Source organism: Diadema antillarum, unplaced genomic scaffold (assembly GCF_040938485.1).
Source record: "Diadema antillarum isolate AM-2024a unplaced genomic scaffold, OU_Dant_1.0 seq00001051_RagTag, whole genome shotgun sequence".
Lineage (NCBI taxonomy): Eukaryota > Metazoa > Echinodermata > Echinoidea > Diadematoida > Diadematidae > Diadema > Diadema antillarum.
In genome coordinates this window covers 1121067-1137916 of record NW_027271881.1, presented here as the reverse complement: position 1 = coordinate 1137916, position 16850 = coordinate 1121067, and the positions used below count along the sequence as shown (strand labels likewise).

At 37.1% G+C, this 16850-nt stretch overlaps 1 protein-coding gene across 5 annotated transcripts in view; it reads left to right on the top strand.

The window, feature by feature from the left end:
* The window catches only part of LOC139743119 (synaptosomal-associated protein 25-like), an 89428-nt gene that overhangs the window by 63412 nt on the left and 9166 nt on the right, over positions 1 to 16850 (top strand). For 4 of the 5 annotated variants that reach the window (XM_071653626.1, XM_071653624.1, XM_071653627.1 and 1 more), the window contains exons 5-7: positions 4230 to 4347; positions 7088 to 7225; positions 9626 to 9770. In XM_071653626.1, coding sequence (XP_071509727.1) covers positions 4230 to 4347; positions 7088 to 7225; positions 9626 to 9770 — 401 coding nt within the window. Of the gene's footprint in view, positions 1 to 4229; positions 4348 to 7087; positions 7226 to 9625; positions 9771 to 14745; positions 15363 to 16850 lie in introns of those variants that run through there. The other variant, XM_071653628.1, reaches the window with a different exon arrangement.

Here is a 16850-nt window from a genome sequence, read left to right as displayed (position 1 = left end):
AGTTGAGTAGGTTTTAGTGACATTGGCAAGAGGTCAAAGGTCAAAAGGTCAAGGTCAAGTGCTAAAAATGTTGCTATTTCCCCCATATCTATGCAATGCCCACAGTTATTTTCTTGAAACTTAGTGTATACATGTACTACTGCGTAAAGATTCTTTAGAGAGAGTTTCATGTCTTAAGGTCAAAGGTCAAAAGGTCAAAGGTAAGGTGAAAATGTTGCAATATCACTTTTCTCGCAAATGGTTCAATGTATCTTCATGGAACTTGGTACATATGCATGTACTGACTGGCAGGGATTATCTAGGGAATTTAGGGGTCATGGGTCAATAGTCAGGGGGTCAAAGGTCAAGGTCAACTCCTCAAAATGTTACTATTTCCCTCATATACTAGTATATGCAATGATTGCATTATTAGTTTTAAAATTTGATGTATGTACATGTATTACTTAATGGAGATTCTCTTGGCAATTTCCAGTCAGAGGGTCAAAGGTCAAAGGTTAAGGTTCAAAAGTCAGGTTTAAATGCAAAAAAATATATATATTTTGTACTGTAATTACACTCTTTCTTCATACCTTGAAAATTATACTCAATGCATAAACTCATAATAAGGTCGGTCAGAAGTCAAGTAAAAATTTTCAATTCCCCAAATATGTGTACCTGCACTCTTTAATAGACAGTTATAGCAAACCCAGTTCGTGGAAAGTGAACATTCAAGATATTTCTGACACCCCTGTTATTTCGGTATTTTGCCAGTTATGTGAAACTGTCATCACACATTGTGAAGACATTGTACTAAACACATATTGGGAGAATCATGCATTATGGCGGAGGCATCAGTCGCCATAGCGACATTTCTAGTTTATAGTGTTTTATTGATTGTTAACATTTCATAAGGTAAAAAAATTATGAAGTTATTTCCCATTTAAGTCATATTCTGTTGATGTGTGATGGTTTGCTATGGCTGACAGGATGCCAAAAGCCTCAGAATGTCTAATTCTGTGGCTGTTTCTTTGATCGCTTACATGTTTTAGAAGACTGCATTTTCTGGTTCTCTCTGAAGTTGTGGATTGTCAAATTTGTTATATAAATTGTGTTCTGTGTAGAATTTATGGATCAAAACAGTTGCATGTAATTAGAGGTGGGCTATAGAGGGTGACATTTTCAGAACATGCTCATCACACCTTAGTTTGATGACTTTTTGCCTACTGACACCATTTTTGAAAAAAAGAACAAAAAAAATGCAAAATCCAGGGTGCCCCGGCCGAAATCGTAAAAAATCCAAGATGGCCGCCGTTTCGGCTTTAAAAAGACATTTTTGGCCATAACTCGGCTATTTTTTGGTCTATTGTGATGGTTTTGGTGTCTAACCCCATGTTTTAGGGGTCAAAGAAATGGATTATCATGATAATTTTAGTGTAAAACCTAAGCTTCTACATGAAACTAACCTTTTTCCCATATTTAGGGTTAAATTTCCTTCTCCTTTAGCCCTACCCCAACCGCCATATTTTGCTCTTTTTTCCGTATTTTTTTTCAAGTCATGTTAACTACCATACTCTTAATAACAAGTTCTAGCAATCTGTTTTTTTTTTACTACCGACAATACAGCAAGAAATATACAAATAACTTACGGTATACATGTATGTGTCATACCAATACTGGTCATGTGGCTGGTGCATTCACAATGCATGGTAACTGTGGAACCAGTATTATCTGCTTTATAGTGTCCATTAACATTTTGGTCCTAAGACCTTTAACAATATACACTTAAATAGATCCAAATAAATAGATATAATAATAAATATTCCTTCTCCTTTACCCCTACCCTAACCGCCATTTTTTGCACTTTTTTCCGAATTTTTTTCAAGTCATGTTAACTACTTCCATACTCTTAATAACAAGTTCTAGCTATCAATTTGGTGTTTTCTTGCAACAATACAGCAAGAAATACAAATAACTTACATTATACATGGTTTACATATGTGTCATGCACAACAGGTCTGAATACCAAATGTTTATCAGCACTACAAAGCAGATACAGTAAGCACTGGCTTCTGTTACAATGTACCATGCATTCTGAATGCACAACCCACACTATATACCAATATGTGCATGACACATATGTAAACCATGTATAATGTAAGTTATTTGTTATTATTTATTATCATATTTATTTATTTATATTGTTAAAGGTCTTAGGACCAAAATGTTAATGGACACTATAAAGCAGATACAGTATTTAATACTGGTTCCACAGTTACCATGCATTCTGAATGCACCAGCCACATACCAGTATTGGCATGACACATACATGTATACCGTAAGTTATTTGTATATTTCTTGCTGTATTGTCGGTAGTAAAAAAAGAATGGATTGCTAGAACTTGTTATTGAAAGTATGGTAGTTAACATGACTTTAAATAAAAGGGGGGAAAAAGGCAAAAAACGGCGGTTGGGGTAGGGGTAAAGGAGAAGGAAATTTAACCCTAAATATGGGAAATAGGTTAGTTTCATGTAGAAGCTTCGGTTTTCCACTAAAATTATCATGATAATCCATTTCCTTGACCCCTAACACATGGGGTTAGACACCAAAACCATCAGAATAGACCAAAAAATAGCTGAGTTATAGCCAAAAATGTCTTTTTAAAGCCCAAACGGCGGCCATCTTGGATTTTTTACGATTTCGGCCGGGGCACCCTGGATTTTGCATTTTTTTCGTTCTTTTTTTCAAAAATGGTGTCAGTAGGCAAAAAGTCATCAAACTAAGGTGTGATGAGCATGTTCTGAAAATATGACCTAAAATTGACCCTCTATAGCCCACCTCTAATGTAATCTTTTTCCAAACTCAGATATATGCAGTAAAGTCAGAGTTGCCAATTTGATGATGATGAGATGATAATATCCAAAGAAAATCCTCCAGGACTTGATGGGTTAAACAAATTTCATGTCATGTACCAGGACTAATCAATGAGCAGTCATTTGTGATGCATTAATGTCAGTGTGTAGCTTGATGAATGTGAGAGGGAAATGGCCTTTGCAAATTACGGCACATTTGTGACTAACTGTTATATATGCACAAAAGAAAAGAGCAAACTCCAGATTTGAAAGGGAAACTCCTATGGTTTCCTTTCCCTGGACTGTATGCATCATCAACTTGCACCCATCTTCTCTGTTGCAGTGAATTACTCAGTGGTAGAGGATAGATACCTGTGACGCTACAATCACCAACGCATTAGAGCTAATAGAACATCCCCTGGCTCTTGTTTGTTTTTAACCTTTAAGGATAGGGCAAACTTGAGCAAGGAGCAGAATTTTGCCTTACGTATATGCCATTTATGGCTGCTTAATCTGCTAAGGGGTGATGATATCATTGGCGGCATCTCCCTTTCTTACACTGGATCTCCTTCCCTCGATGTGTTTTATAATGTACAATTACGCGCCTGCAGGATCTGAATGTGATCTGCGGCAGCATTCGAGTGTCCTGTCTTTTGGATGCGTCAACCCAATTGAATAATGACATTTCTGTGCTATAGTTGTATCGCAGTAAGATATTGTCTCACCGGAGGTATGCTTCTGTAAATAACAGAATATCAATAGTGCCTTGGTGATTGTAGTTGAATAAAAAAATGTCAGCAACTGAAAAATTGATTCATCATGTCTAACAATAATTAGTAATTGATATCATGTTCATGATATGCAAATGTTAGTCTACACAATTTGTGATATATGCATTCATTTATTGTGTCTTGTGAATTGTGACAGTGAAATGTTCTAGAAGTACAGACTGTTTGATTGTCAATGTTTAAGTGTCAAGTGTAGTGTGCTGGCTATGATTTGTTGTCAAAGCGAAGACTTCTTAAGATGTAGAAATCAAGATGTATTGACTGAAAGATGTTTTGTTAGCTGTGCGAGCAGAGCGCTGTAGAAACCCGATCATTGTCTCCAAAGGTGAAATGACATTTGGGGTGTCAAACCTCTGGGGATTTGTAAATGTCATCCTTTATTAAACAAAGATGGTTGAGAGAATTGTAAAACCAGCCAGAAGATCCAGAAATGCAAAATTTTACCATTCCTAGAGAATGTCTTATGTTTGCTGTGATACCCATTTTTCTTCTTTTTTCTTTTTTTTTTAAAAATCTATACCACACCTGTATGTTGCCCCCTCTCTATGATACATTTCTCTCAATCTGTGCCGATGTTAACACCAATATGTGCTTGACCCTTGACCCCCCAAAGAGCAATTGGATCGCATTGAGGAAGGTATGGACCAGATCAACACAGACATGCGAGAGGCAGAGAAGAACCTGACAGGTCTGGAGAAATGCTGTGGGATTTGTGTCTGCCCCTGGAAGAAGTGAGTGAGATATGTTAATGATACCAGCTTGCTACGTGAACTGGGTCATAACTCTAATGGCCAGAAACAAACAAAAAGGAAATCAGTTACCACAACAACAAAATCACCCCCATATGCACACATTTTCTTCATATTTTCTTCTTTCTCTGTTAAAATTGTCCAGTTTCTGTTTATTGCACTCATTCTTATGCCTGCTATTGTGACCAAAGAAATATTAGCTTTGAATAAATGTAGGTACCCTGCATGTGGCTTAGTTGCAATGGAATATGAGTTGGACGGCAGTCACAGCCCAAAGCATATTTGGACAAGTATTATGAAGTCACTACTACTTGCATGTTAGCATTTTACATGAGGATTTGTGTTTGTTTTCATGTATATGTTAACTCAAATTTTCCACGTATGAAAAAGGTAGAAAAACATAACTATATGTTCATTCAAGAATATTTATGCCTTTCTAGCAAAAGAACCAAATATAAAACGAAATGTAGCCTCATGACAATGAATCAATAAAAATCATGTACCGTACCCAATTTACAAATTTGTTGAGAAATCACTTGATTTTTCATGTCAATTATTCAAATTCATATTTTTGTACAAGAAAGACTCATCAAAAATATGTTTTTACAAAATTTACTGTAGATTTTGCATTGAATACGATAGACCTGATTTCCTTGAAGTGGGATCATTTCATTTAGTAATTCCATCTGAAAGAAAAAGAAGAAAAAGAAAGTGAACCACTAATGAAATATTGCAAGATTCTGAGCTGCGTAGTATGTTGCTTACTCAGGGATTCAGATTTCAGGTACTTGTCCTAGTTTAAGAAAGTTGTTTTGATTTTCAGTTTGCTCTTTCCATGGAAGTGAGATCACAATTTTTAGCTTATCTAAGCCAAGGGCTCATACTCAGACTTAGAAACTCATTGCAAACTGCGTGTTGATAGCAATGATAGTACAAAATATTTTCATTCGTGAGACTTAAATTTAGCACAAAACAAGGTAAAGCTGCTCTTTTGCAAAGGTTTCCACTCACAAATAGCTGTTGCATGATCACAGTCAGATGAGGGCAGCATACTATTTTAGAGCTCAAAATAATGTGTGATCCATTCAGCTACCGTTCAATATTGTGATCTCTTTCCATTACATATACAATATTGATCTTTCATGTGGAGATATCCAGTAGAATAAGCTACAAGGAAATAAGTCATGTTCAAAAGTCAGGTTTCCTCGATATCAACCCAGCCTAACAGTACGGTATTTTGACCGAAGTGATGGCTTTAATACTGTTTCTGCTACAAGTCCCACTCATATATATTTCAAGTTTGTTTAAGCTATTTAGGCACCTCAAAGTGATGGTGAGCTCAGTTGGAAATGAAAAGCTAGTTGCCATTCTAAGCCTCTAAAATTTGTAGGTATGATGGAATATACAACTTGACCTGCTCCAAATCACAATGCTCCACATTTCATTTACCAGAACATCCCATTAGGATGATCTCCAGTAGATATAGATGTATTTTGTATGTTCAAATGTTGCTGTTCATTTGTGTATTTATTAATTCCATTTATTGCAAGTTGCAAGAATGCTTCCTTTCCATCATGTGCATACAATTTAAGCCAAAGTTCAGTGACCTGTGGTGACCTTTGACCATTAAGGATTTTAAAAAAAAAATCTAGTCAGCACATCAACAGAGACTCCAACTCTCCGGTTTTCGACGGGAGATCTCCCGCTGAAAGCCCATTTTTGCACAATCTCCCGTTCTCCCGCTTGAGATTTAATTTCTCCCACCCTGGCTCTGTGTCTCCCGCTTGAAATGATTTCTTACTTAATATCATTGTATGTTGAAAAATAAGCCTTAGATAGCAAGAGAGAGCATCTAGAACCGTAGAGCTTCCAGGGCCCTTAAGCGGGCCCTGGACCCCGGCCGCAAGGAACTTCGCGCTTTGCGCTCGTGATGTGCACTTCGCGCACATCAAATTGGAGTCTCCCGTTTGCTAGGGGTTTCAGGCAGGAGAATTTCCCAATCAGAAGGTGCTTGGGGTTGGAGTTTCTGCATCTATACTTCATCTAGCAAACCTGGGTCAGGAACCGAGAAAATCCAGTGAACATTGTTTCTTAAATTGTGATGGTGAGATATTGGTGGCATAGATGGATGGACAGCCTTACCTCATTCCTTCATCCTCCTTCTTGGCCGAGGCATAGCGCTGCTAATGGCTCTAGCAGGATGCTAGATGAGTGCTAACATCATTGACTTCCTGGTTCCTTTCTTCCTTCATTACCAGCCACCTCTCAGGCGCGAGAAAAGTTTGTCTCTTGACCTGTCCTGATTAGGTGGGGACCACTTTACCAGTGAAATACTGTATATGCCGAATATTTCGCGAGGCTTTTATTTTCGCAAATTTTGCGAGTCGGGTGCTATTTGTAAATTTTAACACACATGAAAAGATTGACTCTGATCCCAATAGGAATGTGACATGCATATATACATTTCTCTGTTCAGTACTGTACTCCACTTTCGCAAATTCATCTACTCGCGAAATCGTCAAGAAGTCCTGATTCACTAAAATTTGGACTTGCTAAATATGTGGCATATACAGTAATAATGTGAATGGCCATACAATGTGCTTTACTAAAAGAAGTACCAACAATATTGTATATCTGCAATTTAATTCCTAATATTTGTTGACTCCTTTTTTGGGCGTATAAATTTTTATAATAACATGATGCATTTAACATTTATACACAGGTTGACCAACTTTGAGAAGGGAGATGACTACAAGAAGACTTGGGCAGGCAATGATGATGGCAAGGTCAACTCTTCTCAGCCGGTCAGAATGGAGGACGACCGAGATGGCGTCGCTGGCAATCAGTCGATGGTCACTAGGTGAGTGAACAATCAGGGTGGGCTGCTGTCCTTCAGGAAAACAGAAACAAGAAAAGAAAAACAACAACTGGTGATGTGCTAGGACACGACTTGTCTTTCCTTTCCAATAGATATGACATGAGAGATTTGCAAACATACACATATTCATAAAGACAGAATATCTAGCCATAGAATTTGATAATCTTATTAGTTGTGTTTGAAAGATGAAGGAGCAGAATCGATAACAAGTACAAATTGTTGGGGTTTTTTTTTAATGCTAAGAGTCCATTTATTCACGGGCTAAAAATATAAAGCAGAATGTGAAATGCATGGAATCACTGAATGTTAAACTGTATTCACCGAATAATTAAATTTTAGGTGTTTACTCAAGCCATATGGGCATTCTGACTGGCGTTGTATTCAGCGGCTCTTTCTGGACTTTCAGTCCAAAGGATGATGTAGATAGGTTTCATCATACAGCAGGCAGCAGTAGCAGCAGGTATGGGAGGCAGGTTGCTTTCTGGTGAATAAAAGAAGTCAGGGATGGTGACTGGTTTGCTGCAGTGAGACAGTGATGGATTTTTTTTTTTTTTACTCTAGCCTGAGCCAAAGGCTCTAGAATACTTTTGTAACTACTTTTTTTTTCCTTGCATCTGGTATTCTGCAGACTTATCAAATTTCATCAGAGTCTTCTGAACCCATCATTAATGTTTTTTATATTCTCTTTTGAAATTATTCTCAGAAGTAGAGGATAAAAAAATTCTTTTGCTCTATGCAATACATGTCCATAACATTTTCATATTTTCCTACAAAAGACATGCCCAGATTCAATGGAACTTTGTAGAAGTAATATTTAGTCACAGGGGGAACACATTAGTGGCTCCAGGATAGAGTTCCCAAAAGGCCAAACCTGTGTAAATGTTTCAAATTTCTTGCCCAGATCTAGAACTAGTGCAGCCAAGTCTTTTATATTTTACGTCAAGACAACTTTTAGAAATGTAAAGAACATTGAGCTGTTCTGACTGATTATTTTCTTCTTGAGGGGTTGCCATTACTGGGAAAGTAACATTTTAATTTCATTGCGTAGGCATAATTACATTTTGTCAATTCTACACAGGAATTTCCATCTGGGGTGCAGTATGTAATGTTTTCCAAATTGCATGTGTGTCCCACTGTGTGGGGGAGAGGGGGGGGGGGGGATTGGGGAGAGTGCCAGCCAGGTCTCTATAGAAGGAACCACAAAGGACTGAAGAAAGTACTGATGTACTGATTATCAAATCATCTTCTCTCGATTGGGGGTTGGTACACCAAGGTGTCATGTTAAAAGACCGACCAGGTATAAAGGAGGAACTGTATACTTCCAGGGGTACCTCATTATACTGTATGGGGAACCAAGAAAAAAGATTCTACATTTTCATCATTTTCCTATTGAAAAAGATGCATGATTAGATTTTTATCAATTTTAAGCAAGAGAAAAGTGGCATATTGCCCCAGTGGAATGCTGTGGTTTTGGTTCTGAAAGGCCAATTCATCGTCATTTTCAGTTATTGATTTATCTATTCACAGGACGGGTAACTTGTACCGTGTGTAGACACTGTCATTGGGAGAGAATGAATGTTTATGGGAAAATTTTGTAGCGATATTTTTTTTTTCAATTATTGATTAATCTATTCACAAGACAAGTAACTTGTACCGTGTGTAGACACTGTCATCAGTAGAGAATGAATGTAAACAGGGCCTCGAAATCTCATAGCAATATTGTTAATGACATACCTTAGGGCACAAAGGGGATGTTGCATCAAGGTCAAATGATTGTCTTGAAGTTCAGGTAGGCATTAAGCCCCATGAGGTTTTTTTCCCCTGTCATTTTCACTATGTTCTCATACAGCACTTCTCTTATGTACTTCCACTGGTGACACGTCATTTGCTCCTGCGACATTTGCTCCGGTCTTATTTTCTCCAAGGACTTAGGGTTAGGATTAGTGGTTGTGATAGGGTTTGAGGTTTAGTTTGATGTAAGAATTAGGGTTAGGGTTAGGGTTATGTGTGCAGGTAGAATTTTTGTTTGGCTTAGCGTGCAGATGTTTCATGAGAGCAATTGTCGCAGGCACAAATGTCATGGAACCACTTTCACTATACTATAGGGTAAAATTGATTGGTCCTATGATGCCTTTCTCCCCCCTGCCTGCCTAGTTGTGGGTACATTGCTTGTTGGTCTGTCCACTGGACTGTGTGTGTGTGTGTATGTGTGTGTGTGTGTGTGTGTGTGTGTGTGTGTGTTGGTTTGTTTGTCGCTGTATATGTGGATATGAGTGGATGCGTGTAGATGAGTTTGTATGAATTCATGTGATGAGTGCCCTATTGACATCTTCCTCACTCTGGATTTCTTTTTCTTTTCTTTTGTTAATCCATGTGAAATAGGATAACGAATGATGCTCGTGAGGATGAAATGGATGAGAACCTGACCCAGGTCAGCGGCATTGTGGGTAATCTGCGTCACATGGCCATAGACATGCAGAGCGAGATCTCGGCCCAGAACCGACAGGTGGATCGCATCGCACACAAGGTAATCCCCGCTTTCTTTCCTCCAGTCCGTGAGATCATTTCCTTTTGTTTCACAGCATACTGAGATATTTGTGAAGCACAGTGATTGTTTTAGACATGGCTGCCATGCATGCTCCTGCCATCTCTTGGAGGCTTGGTAATATGTCAGTGTACAGTCTTTTCATTTTTGGCATTTGGAAAGCATGCTGCTAAATTCCTTCATTTCTCATGGCAGCTCACATGTCACTTTTGTTTTGAAACCAAAAACGTTTAAGCTGGGTTGCTAGTTGTGCAGGAAATAGGTAATACTGTATCAAAGTCTCTTTGGTAAGATGCAGAGAGATTCACAGGGGCTTGAGCAAGGCAATAATGTGCCTTTGCCATATATCTATTAAGGGAACTGAATCCCTGAGAAACCACCAGACAGAAATTTGCACAGGGACTTTCCCCAGTCTTTATGGATGATAAGGTCTGAAAGCATTGCATTTGCGATCTCATCTCTTATCTTGTCGCTCTGCATGTTGCAGTGATTAACAGATTGACTCAATAATTCAATTTCAGTGTACAGCTTTGCTGTTTCTTCCATAGGGTTTTTTTTTTTCATTTTACTTACTCTTTGTGGTAGCATATGCAATTACTTATTTTTGTACTAGTGAATAATTTTTAGTGAAAACTCTAGACAATCATGTTGAAAACAAAATGAAAAAAAAGAAATGTACTGTTTTCCAATAAAAACAGAAGAATGCCTTTTTGTATGACTGTCTGTGTTTGTGTGTGTCAATGTCCAGTAAATGTGATATGTTTTATCTATGGTTCACCATGTAATGTGTATCTACTATCTTTTTTTTTCTTTTAGTCAAATCACTTTCATTGTTTTTATCATCTCATGCAAGATTTTATGTTTAAAATTGAGATGTTGTTTATATTCATGCCTTCAGTTTGTGATGTGTAAATAAACATTCCTGGATTCTTGTAGGGCATAGTCAGATTTTTGATATTGCAATATAGGATGCTAGTATCAAAACTTCTTTCTGAGGAAACCTCACATCTACTTTCCGTTGGACAATTATTAAGAAACATGGAGGTTTTATGACACAAATTGATTCATACCTTTATAAGTGTATTATTGCATGCACAAAGATGTTTAATTTGTGCCTGCAACAGACTTGATGAAAAAATAAATATTTAAGAACTAAGGCACTATTTTAGAGATGGAACGGTCAAGTCGAAAAACATTCAAAACTTTATGACTGTCATTTCTGCTCACCGTAACACTTCAAAGTAAGAGGTAGAACCACAACTATGAACAGAAACATTTTGGTCAATTTCCAGAAACATTTTCAAATGTTCTCTCATTAAAATCATTGACTTTAGATCAGAGTAGAAAAGCAGACAAGCGTCCACAAATACTATACACCTCTGTGTCTGAAAGGGCTTGTTCATGCGGGCTCAACCAGAGCATTAGTGCAATTAAGTTTACACTCATCTTTCACTTCAACTCCTGTCACGGTATTCTAATCTGTGTGTTATGTAAATCAGAGTTGTTATTGCCAATCTGGGGTCCAGTGGTGTTTTCTAGCCACTATTCTAGCAAATCACAGTGCATTCTTTTTCCTCATCATGAGTGGCTTCACATCTGATACAAATTGGGAAGCTGGCTTTTATGACCTTTCCTTGCACTGAACCTAACCAACCGTTCACTCTTTGACATAAGATAATTTGGCATGCACAGATTCATGATGAGCTGCACTAAATTACTGTGGAACCAAATTATATTCAGCCAATTTGAGTACATGTACCAAGGACTCAGCTACTGCTTTTACGACTTGTTTGTTCACTAGATGGTTGGTTTGCATACTATTTCTGCATCTCTTTAATTTAAGATCTTTACTGAGTGTAGACTTCCAGGGGTCTGTGGTCTAAACTAAATTTTCTACCCCCCCCCCCCAAAAAAAAAAAGTGTAACAAATTCAACTTAATGACCAAATAAGCCAAAAATGTAGATGAGTTACTAGCACTTGCCCTTTCCCGTTAAAAAATACAAAAAAAAAGCAAATAAATAAATAAACACATAACACAGAGTCAGGGATGTTGTAAAACCAGTTTCTTTACCAGTGTAGCAAACAAAAAAAAACTTGTTACAGCTTTCATGTATTATGTCTGCACCTACACACTTTAGGTGAGATTGAGACACTCTCTTCATCATTACAGTCTTGTCTTAAACATCTAAAGAAGTGACACTTTGGGAAATATGTAGCCTGCAAGTTTGTTGTTTTGTTACCCCCTGGGCACTGAAAGTAACTGCATTTAAAATCAAACTTGTATGTTCTCCCCTGAGGCATCTTGATGGACATGTAGGCTATCTGTAATTTCATTTTTAAAGTCATTTTCTTATTGTCGTGCACCGTTCAATATCACTATTGCATGTTGAATAATATGACATTTTTTAACTGTTATCGTTTCAAAATTTGTACACACAAAATATAGCACTGCTCATGAAGTACACACACATGCACACATGTTCAAGCGTGCATTAGGTCAGGAAAAGTCAAACCTCAATTTGACAGCAGCGACATCTTATTGCACATATATTTGGATGTTTTAAAAGAAACGCTGTCATATGAATCTTTTTGTATGTTATCAATATGTTTATCAATTTTTGCAAGTACACAGAGTTTAAAGACCATAGTGCAAAGAACTCCAGTGGTAAAAAGTTACCAACAAATGCTCTGTGTAGGGTCTATTTTATGAACTTGTGCACATAGCCCAAATCACAAAGATGCACAAATGAGATTAGTTTTCAGTGGGAGTCTTCATTTATGGAGATGGAGGATGAGATGGTACATTATAGGAGGAACAGGTGATAATCATGCAAGATTTTTCCATTTGCCAACTCTAGGTTTAATACACAAATTGAATTAAAAAGTCACTATGCAGGGATCATGATGGTATGGTTTTCTCTTTGTAAATGATTCTGCTTGCCATAACCCGGGGAATGGTCACACCCTGATATTCGGCATTGTGTAGTGCCATCTCATGTTGTGGAGATGTACCGTTAGACACCGCTATCATAGCAGCCAAATTCTAACAATAGGCAGTAATGATGCCCATTGCAGTTCATCCCTGTTATGACGTGTTGAATGTAAATATGATAATCAAAATGCACTTTTGTATAAGTTTTCCAAGTATGATTTTAATCCGCAAACTCAGCCCATGATTACTTTTTTTTTTCTGTCTGTGGACTAATAATGCATAGTGCAGTGTATTGGTGGTGCTGCTGCTAAACGGCACTTCTTAGTTGCACATGCATTTAAACAGCAGGGCATTAGTGTCATACTGTTTGGGACCATAATCAGAAAATATCAAATTACAGGATTTATTGATCCATAATTAGAAATTAATTCATAGATTGTTTTTGTAAATTATTGGATAAAGTAATCAACATCTTGCATAAAGTGCTAAAACTTACTTTCACTCATTCTTTGGTAACCCAGGGTACAGTGCAAAGAAGAAAAAAAAAAGATTTCAATTAAATGGCAAAGTCTTAGTTGGTATCCGAGGGTACCAATTTCTGCATGATATATCTATCTATATAAAAGAGAGAGAGAGAGAGAGAGAGAGAGAGAGAGAGAGACAGACAGACAGACAGAGTCTGTTCAGTTCATAAAACTTTAAACTGCTTTGCAATGACCATGTGAAAGTTTTATTGCTGTATATGTGACCCGCTACAACAAAAGGATCCTAAAGTTGCTGATGGCTGAGCCGAGAAAATCGAGTTTGAAGTCACGTCATGAAAATTGGTCAAAACAACCGGATTTCTGTTTTTGGCATAATTTTGTAGTCTAATGTTTTGTCTATCATCTGCCGAAATTTCGAAGCTAAATGATCAAAGGAAAGGCAAGAAATCAGCATTTTTCTGAGCCATGATTTTCCGACTTTCAACGTAACAGAAACGTGTCTGAAGATTTGGATTTAGCGCCGCAGATAGACTCCGCCCCTAGCAACAAGGGAATGATCTTATTGGTCAGTGTGTGGCGTCCTGATTACTGATTGGTCATGGGTAGACTGCTGGCGCTAAGCTTGAATGAACATCGCGGAGGTCGCTAGGAGCATGCCTTCTATTGTCAAGCGATGAAAACTGTCTCACCTCCCCTTGATCATGATAGCGTCGGAAGGAAAACTTTGAAGGCCTTTTTCTCGAAACTCTAATTTCCTCGACCACTTGACATGCGCTAATAAAATCATCGATATCTCCACAACAGAGTACTTTTATGAGTTGTGCTATATATGAATTTAAAGTAGAAGAGTAAGGGAATAATGTCATGCCATTTTCAGAAAACTGTCCTCCCCCGACTTTCGGATCCTTTTGTTGTAGCGGGTCACATATGTACAACAGGTCCTTTATCTTTGCCCAACAAAAATTGCAGAAAACATCGTACGAAATCTGTGAAAGCCCTAAGATAATTTATTGTCTACGTGTTGATTGTTGAATGTGAATATTTGCAAGAGAGTGAATATGTACTGTATGATGATTTGATAAGTTTTTTATCACTGATGAATATGTGACATTACTTTTGAATGGTTTTCTTTAGATTTTGCTTCTGATCTTTTTTACCTTACTTTTGTGATTGATTCTCTTTTTTTTTTGGTGGTGGTGGTGGTGCTCATATTAATTGACAAGTTTTACAAGCGTGTCATCTCAGCCTGGATGGCATGTTCTAGTGTTTACTTGGTCATTTTTTTTTTAATACAAAACAGTCTTTATATTTTTGCATCATGAAATGTGACATTTGATGTTTTGCTTTTTCTTATTTCTCTTTAGTCATGTTATCATATTCACGAAGACACTCATTTGTTTGTTTTCTGTCATTTGCTTTTTTTTATCTCATCTCACCCTTTTTCATCCGTTCACCCTTTCCACTATTCACACCACTTTCCTATGCCCCTTCACCTTTGACCCTGCCTCACTCCGCATCTCATACTGCCAACATCCACAGGGCACCTCCAATGTGGACCGCCTCGCTGCTGCCAATAGTCGCGCTAGCAAGCTCCTCAAATAATCTGACACTTAAGTTTGCTTTGACCCCATAACAACACTGACTTTGCCACACTTATAAACAAGAAAAAGGGGGTATAAGGGAGGTAGTTTTCCTGAAAATAGATGCCATAGGTTATTATGACTATATCCCGTGTTGTAAAAGGGCTGTTTTATTTCTAAATGAAAATAATATTGAATCTCGTGAACGATTTAAGTTCTTGAAGATCATGAATCCATTACCAGTGTCCTATCAGGAGTAGTATGCTTTCCCAAGATGACTGTTCTTTCTATATTTCTGAACTGATATCAAAGAAGTTAAATTGTCCTGTTATATTGATCTGTATTTGAAGAACTAAATTTTAAAAGTCAAATTCTTTGGTAAAGTTGAGTTAAACAATGTAGGATGGGACTGGACTTGATTTAATCATAGTTAAAAATGTAAAGGCACATATTTGCTTGTTTACATCACGGTATGATACAGGTTCTGTGTTCTTCAATATTTTACAGGGCTTCAGTATGATCCATTGTAGACTTTCTTTTAAACTTCATCTCGTCAATAATGTATACGCTTTCCTCTCTGATAGTAACTACCTTCTAGTCAAAGCTCTGAATATGTGTTTGCATTAATCAAAGCTGTATGCATGCTGACATACTGTACATTTATGCTGAATATGCACATGGAAACATTTATTCTGCTTGTGCTTTCATTTTATGGATGTAAATGTAAGATTTGTAAGATTAGCAAGTTTGTGCTATGGAAAATCAGTGCATGACATTGATTTTGTGTTTGATATCTATAATGTCCAAGAACATGGATTAGTTGTGTTTTTTTTTTAATTATTGTTATTATTTAGCAAACTAGCCATGCTGTGTGTTTATGTGTATGGGTGTCTTTGGATGTCATTTCTTATTGAACAAAGAACTAGTGCCAACTTTTAGTACATTTGTGTCAGTGTTGCTCGTAATGTATTTATGACTAACATAACTGATCTGTCCATCTATCACAATGTTTATTTTGTGGCTTGCCATATATGTGAGAAGCTCGCAACTTTATCAACTATAAACTCATAATGAGAAAACTTTTGTATGTGGTAAAGACAGTCAAGTACTTGTTTCTTTGTTCGTTGTAATCTAGTACATACATGTTTGTACCCCCAGTCACAACAACATTCCTTCACAAAATGTCTTAAAGTTTGATATTACACCAGTGATGCAGCAGCACTGCAACTTTTAGATATTGCGTCTTACTCCATAGCAGAAGTCTTATGTGACGTTGCATCACAAAATCACAAAATTTTGCCAGATAAGATCTTCAGTGCACTGGTAGTGGTATGTCAAATTTTAAACACGAGTATCAGCCTTAAAATGATATGTAATTTGGGTGATTTAAACCCCATTGGAATAAGTGATATTGAATAGAACTTAATAGTTTGAGAAGATGGTCTTGGATTTAGGGCCAAATCAAATTCCCTTCCAAGTTAACAGAGATAAAACAAAAAGCTCTAATGTTGCGTATGCAACCGATGCATGCCACAAAAGTCCTCTCCTTTGGTGATTTTTCCCTCATATAGACCAACTCAGTGATCATTGGTTTTGTGAGGAAACTACCATTTTATCAGCAATACAGAGTCAAGTGGATACATTTGGAGAGATTTTAAACTGCATAGCTTCTAAGAACAAGGGATATTGCAATCAAAGCAAAACAGAAAGAAAACAAAACTAACTAAACCTGGCTACAGTCCAAGTTCATTTCTACCCCACCATTCTAAAGCTTTTTTTTTTTTTTAATTTGCTTTATCAATCCTTTTCTAATTTCTCCCCCCCCCCTTTTTATTGGCAGGAGGGATATTATTGTCATTCTTTTTTTTTTGGGGGGGGGGGGAGGGGGTGAACAAAACTTGGTAATTAAAAAGTTCGAAGTTCATCTTTTAAGTGATTTTTTTTTTTAAAACTGCATACACACATTTTAGGTGCATACGTATATTCAAAACAATAAATCATGTTCTGCTTTTGATAGATGTTATCAGGTTATACTGTTTGTGGTTTTTTTTATTACGAGCTACT